The sequence below is a fragment of the Gallus gallus genome, chromosome 9 (genome assembly GCF_016699485.2).
Source record: "Gallus gallus isolate bGalGal1 chromosome 9, bGalGal1.mat.broiler.GRCg7b, whole genome shotgun sequence".
In the NCBI taxonomy this organism is placed as follows: Eukaryota; Metazoa; Chordata; class Aves; order Galliformes; family Phasianidae; genus Gallus; species Gallus gallus.
Genome location: NC_052540.1, coordinates 1,172,032 through 1,193,235, shown reverse-complemented (window position 1 = coordinate 1,193,235; position 21,204 = coordinate 1,172,032). Strand labels below are relative to the sequence as shown.

The following is a 21,204-nucleotide window of genomic DNA, read 5'->3' as shown; positions in this document are numbered from 1 at the left end:
ACTTTGCGTGAATCATCTAATGTTTCCCTTGACTAATAGTTCCCTTGTCTACCAGTCCTTTTTTTCCCCTCTATCCATACTTGTATAAGCTGCATGTCTGGGCAGGAATTGGTTCCTCCCATGCCTTTGGATGTCTCACATGTGGGTCTCTGATCTTAGGTGAAACTTCTGATTGCTTGCATAAGCCACACGATGATAATTGCCTTCAACGTGCTTCAGGAAAAGATGCAACCTTTGGATTGCACTGGTGTAAATAAAAAGCCCACTATGGTTCATAATTTAAAAAATGCTGGTAGTGCTTAGCATCAGTGTCTGTCACTTGCACATCTGGCATTCATCATTGCTTCCATTTTCCTTCCACTGTCGTATTTTATCCCCATCCGTTGAGCTTTCTTAGCGGTGTCTGTATAAATGCCTGTTTCACAGTCTGGGTAGCTGAATCCTTACAGGCTGCAGTGTAAATGAAGGACAATGAGGTAAAGCTAAGGGAAGTGTTTCTCTTATGCACTCTGCTCCCCGTCTTTCTCCTCTCTCCCCGTACCCAAACATTGTGCTGCAAAGCACTGCTAGGCAGTGTGATACCCTGGCTATGAAGAGAGACAAAAAAGGTTCCAAAAATAGCAAGTGTTTTTAGCAGCCCTAGTTATGAAAGCAGAAAACAAGGGAAAAGCTGGAGCCCAAGCTGGCACCCATGGCTGTTGTTGGAAAGACCAAGATGCACTGCTTTAGAGCAACTCTGCAGCAAATTAATAATAACTTGGGAAAGCAAACATGCCTTAAAATCAGACTTCCCGGGCAATTGATGTATTTTCTTTAAATTAAATTATTCTTATTGCAGTAATTTAGGATACTTCTAGGAAGGATAATATTGAAGGTGTTAGGAAAATATGGGTGTGCTAATATTAGCCAAAGTCTCTTTTTTAAAAAATTCTTGATTTTCTCAACCAACTGCACAGTGCCCTCATAGCAGCCACCACATTCAGCTTTCTCAAGCCTTCCTGGCAGAGCAGTGAGCCACAGCAGCTTTACAAAGATGCATTCCTAATGGGGAGGTGACTCCGCTGCCACCTCTAATGCAAAGCATTTCCAGTAGCCCATAGGTGTGCGTTACCCTACCAAAGCCAGCTGCTCCCCACAGCCCCACACACCAGGAGCACATGTGGATTTAATTCTCTGCCAACTTCAGCAACTAGAGAAGGAATTTCCTTGTTCTAGAAACACTCTGGGACACCATGGTCCCAAGCCATTTAATGAAAAAAAACCAACCCATTTCCTTCTGTCTGGACAGGGCCATTGCAAACTGCCATCATTAGCAGTACCATAACTTTATCCAGGCTTGACGTGAGCCAGAGCCAGGGGCTCTCTCTGCGGGCAGTAGCTGTCGTGCTTTCAGCTCTAGGGGCTGGCTTCATTACACACGGAGCTGCAGGAGTGCCTAGGTTTCCACCTAGCTAGCAGTCCTCCCTTTACACCCTTCGTAGTCTCATGTATCCAAGTTCGTCTTAAGTTTGAACTGATAACAGCTTAGCTGAAATGAGAACAGACTATTTGTACCGTCGCTGGTTGTCAACTCATGCCTTCTTTCTCTACAAAGCATATCACATTCCTGTTTCCCCTTCATTTTTCACTTGTGTTCCTGTGGCGTTATCCTGCTACGCAGTGCAGCCTCCCGGCTTTCAGCTCGGCAGCAAGGTCAGCAGCTGCATGAGGTGAAAGTGATAGCCCAGCTCTAAAACAGAGCAGCTCCTGGGCATGTCCTGCAGAGCAGGCCTTGGCTCCTTCAGAGCCTGCATGCTAGTGGGAAAGGCCAGGCGGCCTCTGGAGTTACAGCTGCTCTCTGAGGTTGGTGTATGAGTTGAATCCTGATGATTTGTTCTGACGTTGCAGTCTATGTCTAGAAGGGGCTGCACTGGTGAAAGTTACTGCTTGGCATGATTAAAACGGTGGGCAACGTGGGTCTAATGTTGCGCTGAGTACTTAGTGTGGGAGACTGCAAGAGGAAAAGGGTCCAAGAGTACGCTGCAGTGGATGCCATGCTGTTGATTTACTCTTTCCTTTTTGATGTCTGCTCTAGATCTCACATTTCCAAGCATCTTTCCTGTTAGTAGCAGAGAATTGATTTTATTTTCTCTTCTTCACGCAGAAAATTTTACTACATCACACTGCTGAGAGACCCCGTATCTCGTTACCTCAGCGAATGGCGGCACGTCCAGCGAGGAGCCACCTGGAAGACCTCCTTGCACATGTGTGATGGCAGGACGCCGACTCCCGAAGAGCTGCCATCGTGCTATGAGGGCACGGACTGGTCAGGCTGCACGCTGCAGGAGTTCATGGATTGCCCCTATAACTTGGCCAATAACCGCCAGGTGAGGATGTTGGCCGACTTGAGCCTGGTGGGCTGCTACAACATGTCTTTCATCCCAGAGAACAAGCGAGCACAGATCCTGCTGGAGAGCGCAAAAAAGAACCTCAAAGACATGGCCTTCTTCGGCCTGACAGAGTTCCAGAGAAAGACTCAGTACCTGTTTGAGAGAACTTTTAACCTGAAATTCATCCGGCCCTTCATGCAGTACAACAGCACCAGGGCAGGAGGGGTGGAGGTGGACAATGACACCATCCGCAGGATCGAGGAGCTCAATGACCTGGACATGCAGCTCTACGACTATGCAAAGGACCTCTTCCAGCAGCGCTATCAGTACAAACGGCAGCTAGAGAGGATGGAGCAGAGGATAAAGAATCGGGAAGAGAGGCTTCTTCACCGGTCCAATGAAGCGCTTCCCAAGGAAGAGACCGAAGAGCAAGGACGCTTGCCCACTGAGGACTACATGAGCCATATTATAGAGAAGTGGTAGCCTAGGCAGACTTTTATATGAACGAATGATACTGTAGGGTTTCCATTTCAAAGATCGTGGAAGTAAAATCACAAAAGCAGCAGAAAAGTATTTTATTTAAAAGCAAGTCTGTAAAACAGAAGGTAGATTGCTTCCTTAAGCATAGGGTCTTTTTACTGTTTCTTACAAGACCGATGAGATTCTTAAAAAAAAATAATAAATAAATGCATAAAAATGAAAAAAAGGGTCAGCATTATAATGCAGAGATAAAAAATGCACAAATGCAGTTACCCCCTCTTAAGGCCAAATGCAAAAGGATGTTTCTTATCCTCGTAATTCAAACACAAATGGCAGAAGCAAGATTTCTTTAGATCTGTTTTTCCCTGAGCATAATGATATCAGGATACTTAATTAAAAAAAAACAAGGAAACGGAGGTGTTCTTTTGTGGGTGTTTTTAGAGGTGGGATGAGAATTGCATTGCTTGTAAGGATCTGATAACGGTGACTGAGCTGAGGATGCGCTGTGCTGGCAGGCTGTGAGCTGAGCACTTGCTTCGTTTCAGCTGGCAGCCCCTGCCAGAAAGTAGAGCACCATGAGTGTGAAAGAAGAAGCAAAGCATCGGAGGATAAGAAACATGAAAGCAAATTGACTGTGGCCTAAGATATGTACGTAGCACAGTGGTTTTGATACACTGCACTTGTATCACACATACTTCACAGCTTCACCATAAAATGAATAGGGAGCTTGTGCTCAGAGCTCCCAGATCTGTTTCGCAGGCAGGTCCCAGACCAATTTAAAAGCCAACCAAATTCTGCATAGGCTCAAAGATGCAGCCCCATGTCATAATGTCACCCTACACAATTGCCACTCATTCCTTCATCTGTATTATGTGTTAACAGCGCGTGAAAACCCTATCCTACATACTGAGACAGGGAGAACGAGTGGAATAGCAGTACTCCCTGGTAAAGCTGCAGGACAAGTTCCTGGGAGATCCCACAGATAATTGGTTATGGCAACAAGACAAGGGGGTGATTTTGTTTTGTTCATTGCTGTGTGAAATACTTAACTGCAACAAGCACACAGATGTACCCGGATCTGTATTTTTAAAGTTATTTTTACTTGCTCTTATCGAGAGATAATGGGCGTCATCCTGCTTCCAGCAAAGTCACTGGAACTGATTTAAGTGGGAGCAGGATGGGGCTCTCTTCCAGAGCTGTACAAATTTCTGACCGTGGGTCTGAATTAATGATGAGATTGTGCACGTTGTCTTTGGGCAGAGTGCCTGCGCTGCAGCTCACGCTTCAAATCAACAAGCTGTGTTCAAAAAGCTGGAAAGGGGAATCATGGATGATGTTTTTTTTAGTCTCAGACCATTTTCAAAGCAGAACTCTCTCTTTTAATGCTGGTTTTTAGGGACTCATGTAAGTTTAATCCTCCAATGTGGTGATAGTCCAGCCAGGTTCAGCTTACTGAGTTTTCAGTCAGAGAACAACAATGGCCTCCCTAATTCCTCTTCCCACTCAACAGACTGAAGTGTGGCTTATTTTCTTGCTGTTGCAAGCACTTCTTTGTTTGTCTGGAAGCATGGAGATGATGCCATTTCTGCCTGCTTCATGTCTCATCCCATTATTACTCAGCTGGTAAGACCTGAAACAACTATTGTCTGGGGTAAAATATGAATCAGATGGAACAGAATTTGATTTTCAAAGGCTGTGGTAACTGCAGATCGATTATGGCATTATAATCACACAAGGAAAGGCAGAGACCTGATACATTCAGCGTGTCATTTTTGCAGTGTCGCTCCCATCACACAAATCCACAGAACTGCTGCTGGTTCTGTACGTGGGTTCTCTCTCTGCCCTATACACAGAGCTCACTGTTTCCAGCCATTTCAAATTCACACTGAGTTGTGCAAAGGAGGTGTGTGCACCTTGCTGCTGGAGATGTTCTTCTCCAGAAGAGGGAAGATGACTGACAAGTTGGGAATGGAACCTACAAGCAGCACGCTGGGGTCAGATAGCCATGTTACAGACCTGGCCCAAAGTCCACTGGCATCGAAGGATGTATTGCCTGTCGATTTCAGATGGATGCCAGTCAGGTCTGCATCCTGGTGTTGCAGAGTGCTCACATGCTCATCTTAATGCGCTGTTACCGTGCGCTTGGCTGGTGCCCTGCTTGCTGGTGGAGTCACTGTGTTTAAGGTTGTATCAGGAAATGGCCCCTCTTTGTGGAGATGTGCGTGCTTGGCCTTAAGCACGTGCGCCTGGCTGAAATGTGAGAGGCAAAATAAAGCAGTGTTCTGTTGTTGGCTTGGGGGCAGAAAGTATTACAAATCCATTTGCTCATCTCTGACTTCCAAGACTGGGAGGAGCTGTGTTTGTTAGTTCCCAGCGCTTTTATGTGTTGCTGTAACTAAGGAAAACATTTATGTTTTAAAAATGCCATTTTACAGGCCGTTTATCCACAAAACCAACGTGCTAGATTTAAAAAGCAGCCGTTTCATATACATAGTTTGCAGCTCTGCCCGGAGGCACTTCGCTGTGACCTGCCCTGTGTTAGGGATCCATCGGGCACAAATGGGTACTGCAGCAAAGCCACGCGGCCCCAGCGCTGCGAGCGCTGCGATCGTTCTGCACTGACGGCCACGTTCTGCTCTTGTCTGCCTAAAGGCGATGGTCAGTGGGACTCCAGGTGATCGGCACCGGTACCATAACTGGGCTCATTTTGCCTGAGTTGTTCCTGTGTTATGGGCTCTGAGTAACCAGCTGGATTTTAATGGGTCTACCTGCAGCGTTCTGTAAATCAGAGGCAGCCTCTGACCCCGGGAGCATGTCGGTAGAGCTTGTTCCAATGTTTGCTTTGTAATATATTACAGTAACAAGCAAAAGGAGTGAAACTACAGAGTCTCATTAACGTTTTCACTTCAACCCACAAAAGGATGGCCGACCTCAGCTTAGCTCTGAGGCAGGAGTTTGCTGGTTTCAGTCCTGCACCCTGCATTTCCTCCGCTTCTCCACCCATACACTGGGATTAGAACATTTCCCCTTTGCAAAGAGGCATCCCGAAGTAGCAGACGTATAGCACGCTACGAAACAGATTTTATGCCTGAGTATCAGAAATGGAGAGGATGACCCAAAAGCCATCCCCCGCCCTGGCTGCCGTGCCAGTCTGTTTAAGGCTGTCTGCCACACTTGGATTTATTTAAGTGCTGTCTGCTGGAGCATAGGCTGCAGGGTGCACCTGGCACTATTTCCTTCGTTTCGTGGGTTTAAGGGAACTTATTTTAACATAATGTGAATGTAGTTTCTGTGATTTCTATGTACTAAGTTCGAAGTGGTACAATTTTATTTTTAGGGCTGATGATTTGATGCTACAATAACATGAAAATTGTGTGTATAGTTTTAAAGTGATTGGAGAGCAATGGCTTCAAGGGCCCTGACAGTAGTGGTCAGGTAGTATACATCCTCATTCGGTGTGTGCCCCCTCCTCCCAAAATGTTTTTCCCATGACTCAGACACAACGACACCTTCTGCACTGCACCAAGTGTTTCTCTTGGGCCACCCCATGCCCTCCTGCAGGGGTCGGGAAGTTGGTTCCCTTCCAGTTCAGATTTCTCCTGGTGCTGAGACACTTGGATACACGTCCATCGCTATGGTGCAACACCCCACGCAGAGCATTTGCAGGAGCTGGGGCTGTGTGAGGGCTTTCTGAGGGCTTGTCCAGCCAGCAGTATTTGTGTGAGGGAGCATTTTATACAGTTAGCTGGTACCAGGCAGAGACACTGGGTCTCAGCTCTGCTGCCTTACACTGCCCTGCATGCATGCAAACAAGAGTGAGTACACAGGGATTTGCCAGCAGGCTCCATTCCTGCGTTGGGAATGGTGGGAAGGACAACACTTGCTGCAGCGCTAAGAAGGAAGAGGTCTTTTTTGCTTTTGCAGACCTGAACGATGCACGCTTCGCTGCTTGGTGGGCATTGTTGCAGAAGAAACCTTGTCACAGCCCATCCAGTTGTACTGAAGGAGCTGGCCTCCTACCCACATTTCCCAGGTGGGTGCCTCCGTGCACCGCCCCAAGGCACACTTTGAGGACTGATGCAGACTGCATAGGCTGCAAACCAAGGCTGTCACTGGGCTCAGAGCCACTGAGGGGAAAATCTCCCTGCACGGGATCTGTGCAAACTTCTGCCTTGCTTCAGTTTCTCCCTTCATCTCCAACATCTTTGAGTCAATGGAAAGCACTCTAGGTGGGTGGTTTAGCACACCGCAGTCCCATCCATGGCTACAAAATGGGGGTGACAATGGAAGCAGCAGAAGGCGGACCCCAGCTGGGCTGTCCCCCCTCTCCGGGGCTGCCCTATGGGAGCAGGAGGGGCAGTGCAGGACTGAGGCATGAGAGGGGCAGAGGGACCACCGTGGTCGTAGCCTGGATACCCTGCTGCGGAGCGAGTGTGCCACTGAGCTCGTGAAACCGCTGTGCAGAATGCAGTGCAGGCAGTGATGGGGGAGTGCAGAGTAGAGCAGAGCCTGGCCTACGTTTATATCCCAGGGTTACAAGCTTCCCTAGCTTCCCATTCTTGAGTTACCCAGACCCCCTCCTAACCTGTGGAATTTTGAATGTCGTGGAATGGTGAATATCACAAGAATAGTGCTAGAACAATTTGCAAGGCAGACTACTGTGCTGATAGTAGCAGATCATGTTCCAGTGGCAGAAGCGAGCTCAGGATTCAGTGTCGCAGGGACCAGGCTGTCCCAGCAGCAGGCAATGAGCAGCACAGCAGCAGGGCTTTTGTCTACATGGGCCGAGCTGCCTGCTTGTGTTGTCCATCCGCTGCTCTGCCAAGATGAACGCAGTCCCCATGAGCACATGGGTACAAGGCCTGTGTTGTCCCAGCTGCAGGTGATGGATTTCTCTCATTTTGAGCCATGCAAGCTGAAAAACAAGCACAATTTGCAAATGAGTCTCTCATCCCTCCAAGCCCTGCAGCTCCTCCTACCCATTTTCCTGTTCTGCAGACTGGATTGAGAGAGTTGTACACTAATGAAGAATTTTATACTCACAGGGCGTACTGAGCATGATTAGTTTTGTACATACTAAAATATGATTTAACTTACTGCCCCCTTCCATCTTTTTTTCTTAAGAAAAAGACAGAAACCCCCACACTCTCTCGATCCAAAATCCCTGTGTTTGTGCACAGTCTTCCAGGCAAACCTGCAACAGCCTCCAGCCTTTCCACGGGTCCCTCCTGCTGTCTGATTCTTCATACTTGTGGTTTTGTCACAGGCTTTCCGTGCATCGTCTCCTCTTTCCTCTGTGCTTCGTGATCTGCACAGGGAAGGGAAAGGCAATGCAGGTGCTCTTTTTTTCCCCCCTTCCCCTCTTTGTTGTGTGCTTCACCTCCCAAGGAACTCAGCATTTCTATCATTTGGGAGTCATGTGACTGAGGGTAGAACGAAAGGTGAAATGTGCCCCTTCCCACCTCCCTCCTCCATCAGACAGCTGCAGCTGCTCTGCAGTGCTCATGTTGGAGCCACCCCATTGCCATCCCATTGCACTCAGTCTGTACGGTTTGCTCTTTGTTTTGGTGGTTTTTTTCTCCTTAGTCGGGAGCTTAAAATTAAAATAAAAGGCAGCAGTTCAACTCGAGCCATGTAACACCTGAAGCTTTATCTATTTATTTAAAGCATCTTACAAAGCAAACACAAAAAGTGTGAAAAGTTTTTGTTTTTTTTTCCCTTTTCTTCCACAAGGAAAAAAAATAAGATTGGACTCTAAAGAAATAGTCATCGGATTGTTTTTTGTCTAGATGAAGAATGAATGTTAGCAGATGAAATAAACCCTAAATCCGAGCCTCTGTGTGCGTGTCGTCCTTGCTGGCCTCCATCAGGGCACGGAGCTGTGTGCCACAGTGGGCCTGCTGTGCTGCTGCAGCCATTGGTGTGCTGCATCACACCCATTTCTCTTCCCACCAGCAGGGAGGGATGGCTGCGCCAGGCTGCTCTTCCCACAGCCCCGTGGCAGGAGCTCAGAGCACTGAGGGCTGGCTGCATCCTGCCTTGGCACAGTGCTTTCCAGAGAGCCCCACGTGCCACCTGCTGCCCCCTCAGATGTGCGCAGCCGCGCTTCCTCTCAGCCACAAAATGGCGGCGGCGGTGGCACCACAGCCTCATCCCCTCTGTAGCACTGCACACCCCATCTCTTTGGCATAGGGCACAGCCAAGGGGAGATCACTCTGGTTCACACACGGTCTTTCTACACCATTTTTATGGTATCTCTTCCTCCCAGGAGCACCAGAAGGAAGGAGGGGCAGCAGGCCAAACGAGGGAGGGCACCTCAATGTGCGAGAAGGAGAAGATGGCAAAAAAGCACTAAGGGCGGGGGGAGGGAACATGGAAATTGGTTACTAAGGAGGAACCACCGAGAGGTTTGGGGTTATTTTGGTGGGTTGGTTGGTTGGTTGTTCTATGTGTTGCTGTTTGGTGATTGTAGCAGAAACGCTCAGTCACGGCCTGAAGGAGTGGTGGAGCACCTGGTGGAAGGCAGGGCCAACCCAGGGGAGCTCAGGTGCATGCAACGTACTGAGTGACCAGAGGGGTGGAGTCAGGATGCACCCCTTCCCAACCCTCATTAAGGGCTGGCAGTGGAGGTGAGGGTATCCTTCTGGAGATCCCTGCCTACCTGAGGCCTTCCAAAAGAAAGCAGGTTTTTCTCTTTTGTTTCTGCATCTGTGGCTGCTGCTCCCCGTTCTGCATTAATTGATCTCTGGGCAGCACAGATTCTTTTTTCCTTCTTAATGATTCATGCATGGGTCACATCATGCTATGCAGGCTCTCAGTCAAAGAGCAGAAAGGGTGGAGGTTCCCTTACAATTAAATGTATGTCCAGCAACAAGCACATGCCAATAGATTTTCTTGTGAAAGCGAGCAGGGCTTAGCAGGGCACCATGCATATCATTCTCAGCACTCCATGGCAAGGATTGCTGTAAGTGGCAAGATCAGCAGGGCTGTAAATAAATTACACACAGATGACTTAAAGTTCTGGGCATTCTGCATCTGGAGGCACTCTGTGCTGACCTGGGCACATGGGTTTGGGCTCTGCTGCAGGGGGAAGCTGAGACATGGTCACACGCTGACATAAAAACATCTATCACAGCCCTACCAGTAAAGTAGCGTGAGCTTTACTGTAATCATTATTTCATAGGCATCAGATTAAAGGGAGCAGTCAATGAAATAGTCATGAACAGAGTGGTGTTTAATAGAGCATTGCCATGTATCTGTTAAAGCAGGCAGAGGTTGCAGGCAAGGAAGCTTTCCTAGCAAAGCCCTTCATAATGCAGTTGCACTGAGAAGCAAGAGGCTTGGAAAAGAAACATACACGTACCTACATATTCATATTTTCTAAGAACAACCTATAAGCCTAATATTAACAAAACTAGCAATCTTCATTAATTTTAAGCAGTCCATGCCCTTTCTGGAGTATATTCAGAGGAGGGCCACGAAGATGATCCAAGGGCTGGAGCACCTCTCCTATGAAGACAGGCTGAAGGGAGCTGGGCTTGTTGCAAAAGAGAAGGCTGGGGGGAGACCTCATTGCAGCCTTCCAAAATTTAAAGAGAGCTTATAAGCATAAGAGAAATCAACATTTTATGTGGGTAGGTAGTGATTGGATAAGGGGGAATAGTTTGAAATTGAAAGGAGGGGAGATTTAGATTAGATGTGAGGGGAAAGTTTTTTGCTGGGAGAGTGGTGAGGCACTGGAACAGGCTGCCCAGAGAGGCTGTGGTTGCTTTGTCCCTGGAGGTGGTTAAGGCCAGGTGGGTTGGGGCCCTGGGCAATGTGATTTAGTGCTTCATCTAGCAGCTGGCAGCCTGCCTGTGGCAGGGGGCTGGAACCTGATGATCGTTGAGGTCCCTTCCAACACAAGCCACCCTATGGTTGTGATACTCAGGAGCTGTGGCGTGTGCTACAGTTTCTTAGGCATTAGAAATTCTAACCGGCACATGATTTTACTAATTTCTTACTGGTTGTGCCGTTCTCAAAAGCTGTTTTTCATCTGCTGAGAGTGCTTCCATGCCTCTGTCCCGTGGAAGGGTCGGCCTCCTCGTGCAGAGGGAGCAGCTGCCCCTGGTTCAGAATGGGCGCCCAACCAACAGCAAGAGGAGTCGTGTCACTGTGCTCCCGGAGCTGGGAGCGGGTGAGTGATTGCAGCACTCTGCAAATGTTTAACAAGCTCTATGGCATTTACATAATTATTTTGCTCTCCTCGCTAATAATATCATTCTATCAGGCTGTAGTTATGGAATCCAGATGTTTGTGTTATAAATGAGTAGTAATGATAAATAACAAACATTTAATTTGCGCTGCTTTAATACATTCTAGTTCTTACTGGATCCGGGATGAAAGCTCCTTCCCTGTTTTCACTCAAACCAACTGTTACACTCAGTTGTGCCATGAATAGAAACGAAATTCCATGTGGCCTAACCTGTTTAGCTTGGGCTGGACAGCTGATGCTGAAATGAATACGTGGTAATCAGTCATCAATTTTCTGGCACAGGCGGTGACAACATGTATAAATCACACGGCCCTTGTGAGAGTGAGTGACTTCCCCACGGAGCCCTTTCCTCAGGATTGCGTTATTATTGCCAGACATTGTTTTCAGAACAAGAGCTCACAGCCAAATTAGTGAGTGCTGAGACGTTCTGCATGCTGTAGCAGCCCCCACCAGTACGTGGTACTGCTGATCTCCTCTTTGTTTGTTTCCTGAATCTCAAATATTTCGATGCTACATAGGAATTCAGAAGCTGTTGCCAATTAGCCACATCATCCTGTAGGCTGTTAAATTCCACCCGGCCAATGCAAAACCAAACCTCTGTGCCGCTGGCAGTATTAAAACATGTCTGCTGCTTGGTGCTAAGCTCTGGAGCCATCAGGAGGGTTCTGCTGCAGGGCCAGTGGCTTGGGGCCATTCCCATGCAGGTGGGGAGATGTATGGGCTGTCAACTCTGCTCCCAAGCTCTGTTCAAGTGGGGAATACTGCAAATCCAAGAGAATGCGATCATCTGCTTGGATGGTTCCCTGCTGAAGCGACTAAAACCACTGACATTGGGTTATTTTGGGAGCAGGGGTAGAGGTGGTAGGTTTGAGGAGCGATCCCTCGATGGCAGCCTATCTAATATTGGTGTGAGATCCTTTAACCTAACCCTTTTGCATAGGTTTTCCTGCACTTTGTTCTGAGCGCTGCTGTGGGACATATGAATGTTCTCCTCACTTGGAAGATGGTTGAAAGGAAGAGTGGAATTTAGGAGGCAGTGGGTGAGCAGCTTCTGGCTCCAAGCATCCATTCTGGCAACTGCCCTCAGGAAGCGGCAGGCAACACAAGCAAGGGTTATTTCTGTATCTGTGGGGAAGTTATATACAGATTTTCTGAAACGGTGGTCTTCATTTTGTACTTCATCAATTCTCCACTGCTGTAAAAGCAGTGTGTTTCAGTTCATCCTTCATTCTAGGTGCATACAAGGACTATGCAAGGAGCTTTTGTTTGGACTTCATCATTTCCTTTTATTTCTAAGCAATGCTTGTAGTTCTTTAAGAATGCAAGCTTTGAATTTTTATATGTACATATAAAGACATTCACATTGTGCATCTGCTGCGACAGTCAGTATACAGAGAGGAACGACCACAGTGATAACAGAAGCTCCCTGTTGCACACCCAGCTGCAGGCTGCACCGTCCCACCACAAAGAGCACCTCCCTTTGTCAGCAGTCACTTGCTGGGCTTTTTCCCCTCTTGGCTCATCCTTGCTTCTGGGTGGGTGTGTTTGTCCCTCTCTGTCTGTAGTATTTAGCAGTTCTGCCTATGGCGTGTCTGATGCTTTCTGCATTTCCACATATTCACGTTTCTGTGACTGGAACGCAGCTGCAGTTTTCAAAAAGCTGAGGGAGAAGACTGGAGAGGCCAAGCAGAAGAGGATGAAATGGGCCAGTTGGTGTTCTGCAGACTGTGCCATCACTGGGATCCCAGGCCTCCCTTCTCTGTGTGCTGGCAGAGGGCACCGTCACTAGAACCCAGAGCCACGTGCTGCCATTTCCTGACCTTGATGTCAAACAGCATGGCGAACTCGCTGCGTGAAAACCACTGCAAAAGGCACTGGGAGAACTCAGCCTTGAGCAGCTTCCTGAAGATGGATCTGCTGCACGTTAGCTTTGATAACTGCAGCAAGTTCATTAACCTTTCTTTCCCCCATGCCCTTGTAGGGAAGTGCACACATTCCTCATGCTCTGAACCATACCCAGAAACTGGCTCCCTCCTTCCGGACAGCAAGGCCAGGTGAGTGTGAATTCTCCCTTGCTCCTGCCAAGAAAGCTTCATCTTTCCTCACGTTTCCTTTCTCTTTGTGTGAGGGGGAGGGTGGCAGGAATTCAGCGCCCTCCAGTCACTGCTATAGAGGGGCACTGTTCTCAGGTTAGTCTTTTGCTTTGTTTTCTCCTGTGCACTGCCTGAAGGTGGTGCAGTACAGGAGAGGCTTCAGCAGGGCTTTGGGATAGTGGGGAAGAGCAGGCGTCTGTAGCTGCTGTGCTCTAGGCGCTCTGCAGCACCATCCACAAGCACTAATAAGGAGAAGCCTGTATCTACAGGTAATTGGAAACGTGCTGGAGCAGGCTGATACGCAGACTGCCTGTAGAGATGGCTCTCTGTGATAAAAAAAAGGATTGAAAGGTCATCTTGATTAATTGCCTGCCTCTCCTCGGCCTGGATTGTCCTGCTGCAGGCACAGCCAGCTTGGCGGCTGTGTCATGGGCTTCCATTTGGACATGAGCAATGAGCACAAGCCTGGTTACTCTTCCTATTCTGCTTCCCAAAGTGCTCCATGCTGTTATGTGGTGGTGTGTGACAATCAAGAATAGAGGGGAAACTTTCTTACAGTGATGCAGCGGGAGAGGTGTCTTTCTCCTCTAAGAGCTCAGCTCTGCCTCTCTGCTCCATGCAGCTTCTGGCTTAAAAAAAGGAAGAAAAAAAGACCTGTGTTGTTTGGGTGTTCCGTACATAATAAGCACTGTGGGTTATCACATATCTCATTATTTGAAATGCTGTGGTGTTTGCATCCTCGTTCATAAAGTATGCCCTCACTGTGCTGTAAAAACAGGGAACAAAATGAGATCCCACCTCGGGAAGCTGTAACCTAAATCAGAAGAGAGGAGAATTAGTTTTACAGCTCACCCTTGGGCTATGGCATAATCAGTTATCTTTGCATTAGCAGGAAGGTGAGATTAGAAGCTCCTCACTGTTAGCAGTGTGTGAGAATCTGCAAACTTGTCTCATTAAGAATAAAGGAAGGCTGGCATGACTGAGATTTACATTTAGTTCCCCAAAACTCTTACTAACCTCAGAAGATTTTCCTTAAGTATTTTTTTTAAATGGCTGTAAAAAATACAAAATTCCTCCGTGAGGACACTGTCACCCCTCTCAAATCCCCCGTTTACCTGCCACGCTTTCCCCATCTGCAGAGCAGGGAGGGAGTTACAGCTTCAGGGGATCGATGATGTGATGATACCAGTGGGGAAGACCGAAGCCTCAAACTCCATTAGGGTGTGTGAGTCACAAGTTTCTCCTCACAATTAGTCGTTTTTCCAGTATAATGGAGTCCTGCCTTTGATTTTTTGGGGAATTTCCTCCTTTTGTCAGATTTCATATTATCTCCAGATGGTCTGTTCTTTCTCCACCACCACCGCTGATTTTTTTCTTGTGTTAAGATGCATGCCATGAATGTGCTATGAGAGCATGCACAGTGTTGGGGCACAGTGAGAGTGCAGGAAGATCGGAACAGCCGAGGTTTCTGTTGGAAATTCACTGGAGAGCCTTACTTGGAGCACCAGAAGCCATTGCTGGCAGATCCCTGGCTCCAGGGCTTCTGTCTGTGGGGACATGTGCTGTTTGTTGTGCTGGTGTTGCTGAGGGCTTTCATAGTTTTGAAGGAGTCTCTCAAACTGGGGTGTATTTTGTGAGGCTGGACATCGCCCAGGTTTTGAGTTGCAAATGAAGAAATAGTAGTGACAGCCCTTTAAGTGAGGGCTCTCCATGCCTGTATGGACCACTCCTGCCATCCTCTACTGGCAGCCAAAACCACTCCACCTCCTCACCTCTCCCCATGGGGGTCCCTCATCAATAAAAGATTAAGTGCTCTTGTGCTTGGGTGCCTTTTGTGACTCAGCAGTGTATCCCAGGCCTGTACCACTTGCTTCACACATGGCTGAAGACTATCCAAAGTAATGGATAATTCAAGACTTCTACTTCAGAGCTCAGAGGAGGCAGTGATACTTGCTGGATGTTGCCAGATGGAAAACACAGAGGCTCGTGTTCAGTCATAGAATGGCCTGGGCAGTCCTCATGTTTTGCCCAAATGAGACACTGCAAGTATATTTAAAAAGTAAGAGAGCTGGGAAATTACTCATGCTTCCTTGTTTTGGAGTGTGCCTGCTGAGAAGAAAAGCAACCTGCTCCATTGGTAGGTCACAGGAATAAGCAGGGAGCTTCCTGCAGCAGTGCTACAGAGGAGCTGACTGGCTGCTGCCCTGGTGCTGGCTTGTGTGTCTTGTGAGGGCACTGAGAGTGCTGTGCTTTGAAGCACAGCTTGGATTCTTGGTGGAAATCTCCAGCAAATCTGCTTGTGATCTTGTGGAAGACCATGCCTTGGCCTCCTGCCATAGAGGGGACAAGAAGGAGGAGCGAGAAGAAAAGCAAAGGCTCTTGGTTTGTGATGAGTATTTCTTGGGTTTCAGCTTTGAAGGATCTCGGTACACGTCTAAGAACTCTTGCCAGCCTGACATCTCACACCTAACACGTAACATTCACCGTGTGAACGTTATGTCAGGTCCTACGGATGAGGTTTAAGAAGCCCTGAGTGGCTCTTCTCTCTCATTCACTCGGTTTGGAGATCTGCTTTCCTAAATGGCCTGAGACAAGTGCTTGTGTTTCTTAGAAACTAAGGTCCAGGTCCAGGACCCATCTAAGTTGGCAGGGATTATTTCCCTCCCTCCAGCACTGCCTCTCTGTTCTTCCTGGAGGGAACAGAGCACTGTACCACTGTTCCACATGCTTAACTGCAAGTTAAGTCCCCTGTGGGTTCACTTTGCAAACCTCAGAGCCTGTGAATGTGCCTGCAGCGTGGGATACAGACAAGGGGAGGGAAGGCAGGCTTTGTGTGTGCTGCAGCCAGACACACACCCCATTTACAGGAGGTAGACATGCATGCGTGTCCTGTACTAACAGCACACACTCAGGCTGCTCCTACAGAGTGATGTGTCTCAGTGCCTGCAGAGTGAAAGCAACAATTCACAGCCCTTGAAGCCTGTTCCTGTGGCCCAGCTTGGGCTGGGTGTCAGCTGCTGGCATCTTTGCTGCAGGAGCTCATTTAGAGCACAAATCATCCTTCCACTTGCTGCCTGATGAGCTGTGGAGTTCTGCTTCAGCTGAGTGGTGTGAAATTATTACCTTGGAGCTTCTGATCAGGCCGAGCTCTGGTTTTCATTACAGGCTCTTGGATAACAGTGGAAATGGGCGCCTCTTCTGGACCTGGACTCAGAAAGCACTGGCAGCCAATGCCTGTTGGTGCAGCACTCCTCTCCTCACAGGTAAGTGACAGGGAGCTCAGGCACAAATTGTTCCTCTGTTGGCCTTAAATCAATACAGCACCGTGGGTTACTTTGCGTTTTAACAGTCCAATACCGATCCGGCACACTCATGCAACTCTGTCATAATGGTGAAGTTTGAAGTTTGCTGGCAGTCTTGTGCTTGATCGTCTCATTTGCTCCTCTCAATTAACTCCCAGTTCAATGGTAATTAGCTTTGGATCTTTCTCGCTGCATTTCCTGGCAGGGTGTTGATGCAGTTCTGGGATGTGATTATACTTTGCTGTGGTATATTCAAGTGTGTTTTAATAATAGGTGGGAATTGCTCCATAAATACTACTAATGTGAATATATCACACAGCCCCAGAGTCATATGTTGGGAATTTTTGTGGAGTGCTCATTTACTGCTTTAATGGAGCTAATAGTAGTTAATGCAGTAACTCAGCTCAGGCATGGAGAAGTTGTTTGTATTCTCACTAACATCTGCGGGCTTGCTGCATTTAAATGCTAACTTCTCCTTTAAATGCTCGCTTCTATATTGCATCTCATTTTAGGTAACTTTCAGCAGCTGCAGAAGAGAACAGCTTAGTTCCATCCCACCACCTCCTTCCTGCCCTTTTATTGCAAATACACATATTTTAGTTCCTGTGCTCTTGTGTTTGTGTTGGATATAGTGATGCTGCGACCTTAGAATCAGCCTGTTCAGCAACCTTCTGCAGTTAGAGAGCCTCTACTTTTTGTCCTTATTGTGTTCAGAGCTTCTTTTCTTTGGCTGCATCCATGCTGAGTATATGATGTCACTGTTACACAAATGATTATGGCATTCTGCACGTTGGACTTTATATTCTTCTATACAAATGCTTAGGAGTCCTGAGGTGATCAGGAGTTAATGGCATCGTGTTAAAGGCCACTTGAAGTTTGTGTCACTTTACCACACCACATTTCACCATGAAGTTGGATGGCACTGTGAGGAACTAGTCTTTAAAAGAATGGCCTTCTTGCATTCCCAAGAAGCTCTTTTATGGTTAGGGAACTCCATTCCAAGCACAGGAGAACAATGGAAGTTGGTGGCTTGTATGGTTTGTGTGGGCAATAAATTCAGTATTGTAATCAATTCAAACAGCTGATAATGTTCTCTCAAGCTGTGGCTCCAGGAGACTGCTTGGTTGACAGCAGACGTGCTCTGTGTGCAACCATCTCACCAAAGTGCTGTTGCTGTGATTGGTGCTTTGTGGCAGCTGTCAGAACTGGGGTTGACAACTGACTGCTTTTGTGTCAGCTGTTTCTCCAGACATGACTTTAAAACACTTTTTTAGATTGCTGGATAGGTTTGAACTGGGATTGTGTGCACAGATCTTAGCTACCATTCAGAAAAAGCCTCCGGTGTAATAAATTTATAAATACTCACTGGGCCATACAGCCAAACACAGTGCAGTTGGTGCAACGGAATACGTTATTCAGTGCTATGCGTTATTAATAGCCTTGTAACTCACCAGTGACAGTAAATCAGAGCCAGAATGAATGAAAAGGGATGTAAATAGTTGAAATAAATAATGTATCTGCTCTCAGGCCACGAGTCCATCACTTAAAAAATACCTTTTTTCTTCGTCATTTAGTACTGCTTCTTTTCCTTGGTTTGGTTTGCCTCCTGCCACGAGGTTACTTAGAGAAGGTTGTGCATTGTTTTCTAATCACAGGATGAATTAGTTCTTTCCCTTCCCTTCTCCTTCTGCTTTGGATTTCTATTACCAGAGTGGCCTAGCTACTGATTTCAGTAAGACTTTAATTATTTACCTGTTACTGTTCTGCGACACACGGGCTGAGCGTGTCTCATGTCTCTGAACTCTTGCTGGAGGAAACATGGAAAAATAGTTTGTGAAACCTGCACCCTCCTCTGGGTACCCAGAGAGGCTGTGGATGCCCCATCCCTGGAGACGTTCGAGGCCAGGCTGGATGTGGCTGTGCGCAGCCTGGTCTGCTGGTTGGTGACGCTGCACATAGCAAAGGGGGTTGAGACCAGATGGTCTTTGAGGTCCTCTTCAACCCAGGCCATTCTCTGATTCTCCATGGGTGTACTTGGGTGTGTTCAGCAACTGATGTTTTGGAAAAATGCCTTGAATTGGAGGTTCTTGCTGCGGTACAGGCATCTGTACTGCAGGAGCGGTACTTGGGAGGTACAAGGGAGCTCCTTGCTCCCTCCCCCCTCATCCCAGGCAGCTAGAGATCCAAGCAAAAGGGATTTTGGATCTGAGTTGGAGTGTGATGGTTTTTCTGGGAAAGACTCTAGCTAGAAAATAAAGAAAGTAAGGGGAAAAACCCCGGGGGGATGAAACAGACGCATTCATTCTTAGAGCTGACTTTTGTGACTGCTCTAGGAAAGTGACTGTGACTTGATCTTTAATTTTTGTGGAGCAAAAGGACAAGGCAAGATGTGCACGTTGCTCCTCTGGGTGTGTGAGAAGAGCATCCAGAAGAGGCAGAGCCTGTTCATCTGCACCTTCTCTCTGTATTCTGCTACATGGGCGCTAAGCTCAATAAGCGAAGGAATGAATGGACGATTTAAGATGTCTTCTAGGTGGCTGCAAGGCGAGGCCCTTACAGCAAGGCTTTTCTAATGTCTCATTCCTCATCACCTGAAATATCTCAGCTGTGCTGTGGACCTTTAGAAATCAACTTCCAGATGTTAAAACATTCACTTCATGCTTGATGAGCTTCAGATCACTTTCCTGCTATTTGAATGCAGTTCTTGCTTTGATCCCCAGCACAAAGCAATGGAGGGCATTTATTATTCCACAGACCCGGGCTGGCAGTAGGCTTCTCCTGCAGTAGCTGTCTGGCAGGGGAAGGCAACAGAGGCAAGAACTTCAGAGGTATATTGTTTTATTTTGTTTCCCAATGGGTTTGTTCAAAGAAATAAGCAGAAAGGTACTGAGGAAAACGGGCAAAAAGATTTGCTTCCAAGTGTAGAAACAGCGCGTCTTTAGCTCTGGTGTGCCACTGAGAGAGCAAGTCCTTTTTGATGGAGCTCAATCACAGCATACTTCTGCATTCTTTACCGAGAAAAAGGGAATGGGGAGAGGCATTCACAATACATTGCACTTCTGGTGGTTCTATGGGTGGTTGGTGGTTAATAAATTGTGTGTGTGTGGGTATTTGTTGGGTTTTTCTTGTTTGTTCAAAGAAAATAAATACCACCAGCCAATGGCAGATCCAGAAGTAACTCTGTCTGTTCCTTTTCCTGGAAGCAGTTTGACCTTTTGAGGTAACTACCTTTGAACTTCACTGGAAAGCCCTCAGAACACCATGGCAGAAAGTCTAGCAAATGTATCTGTATTTCACAGAGATGGTGTTAATTGTGTGTCTTAACATGCACACAACTTGGTGTAGCTGCAGGGCTCTTCCTGTTCGTGGTATGATTGGGGTAGAGCCTGCCAAGCTCCGTTGGATTCTGACGTTGGATTTTTTCGGTTTACTTTTTGTTGTTGCATTTTTAGCTAAATGCCTCAGCAGAGCCATATGGGACAAATATTTCCCGATTTAAAAATTGCTCTGAATTGCTGGGAAGGGGTCAGCAGGCGCTCCTGGTTCTTTTCAGCAGTGCAATTGCTCCATCTACAGGTCCGAGATCTGCAAGTGAGGTCATTACTGGGCCTGGTCGGATTGCACAGCTCCTCCACCGACACTACTCACACCCCATCGCTCCGACCCAACACAAGTTCAGCACCCGGCGATCTTCTGATGTTTTTTTCCCAGAGGAAAACTTCAGCCACTGGTACATAAGAAGAGTCTGAAGAGCAGACAGCAAAGATCAGCAGTCCCATGGTGTTAGTTCTCCATAGGCTGTGGAAGAGAAGGCAGGTGTTCCAAAATAGTGCACCCAGGGTCCCTTGTCTGATGTCTGAAAGGAAACAGAGTGGAAGCTCCCAAGAGTTGGTGATGTCCTGAAACCAGAAGTGACCCCTGAGAGAGTTTTATAGAACATAAAGAGCTTGTCAGACAAGTGTGGCTTTGAGAAATCACAGGTTTGGGTTTAATAGCTGCATGGAATGCACATGTAAAGCCTTCACAAAATTTACCTGATTGCTCCAAAAATAAGATCAAAAGAATTAAAAACCATCTAACAAAATTTAAGCACTGAGTGGGAATCCCTATTGAAGAGGTGTTTGAGGATATCTCTTTATCTTGCAAGGTTCTGCAGTGCTTTTGGATAAATGAAAAATAACTGCAGAAACTTGCAATGACATCAGCCAGCCCTCTGAGGGCCCTGGGATGAATCCTGTCAGGCTCCTGCACTTACCTGCATCCAGGTGGAGGAGCAAACCCCTCTCAGGTGTGGGGATGGCAGCAGGGGATCATTACTGCAGTCACACTGAGGGACACCACATCCTGGCAGCCTTATGTTGTACATTCCTGCACTTACAGGCATGCGTTGATTTCCACAGGAGGGTGAAGAGGGGAGACACTTCTCCATGGCCAACAACGTTGGATTTGGACTAATATAAATTCAAAAATGCAGTAGGAATTTATACAGAAAGATTCAAAACTGCTTCCCCCAAACCAGCTCCCTCTTCGGCATGGAGGGCAGTCTGACTGATGTAAAACCATGTGTCTATACCATCACATGCACGAAAATGGACTGTCAAAATTAAAGTGGGGTGGTGGTTAGGGAGGCATATGGCATCCATTTATTCTTTCTGGCTGCTTCCTTTTCTCCTCTCCATCATCTCCTTGGATTTGTTCTCTTTTTC

The 21,204-nt window shown here is 47.3% G+C and overlaps 1 protein-coding gene and 1 non-coding gene across 2 annotated transcripts in view; both read left to right on the top strand.

Moving 5' to 3' along the window:
* Positions 1-3,261, top strand: part of HS6ST1 (heparan sulfate 6-O-sulfotransferase 1) — a 166,330-nt gene extending 163,069 nt beyond the window's left edge. Inside the window, exon 2 of the mRNA NM_204482.2 lies at positions 2,144-3,261. Coding sequence (NP_989813.2) covers positions 2,144-2,852 — 709 coding nt within the window. The 3' untranslated portion in view covers positions 2,853-3,261. The remainder of the gene's footprint in view (positions 1-2,143) is intronic.
* A 5,867-nt stretch (positions 3,262-9,128) lies between these two features.
* On the top strand, positions 9,129-20,564 carry LOC121111493. Its single transcript, XR_006930948.1, has 3 exons — positions 9,129-13,157; positions 16,362-16,459; positions 20,075-20,564. It is a non-coding gene; the product is annotated as an uncharacterized LOC121111493 (transcript).
* The last annotated feature ends 640 nt before the right edge of the window (positions 20,565-21,204 follow it).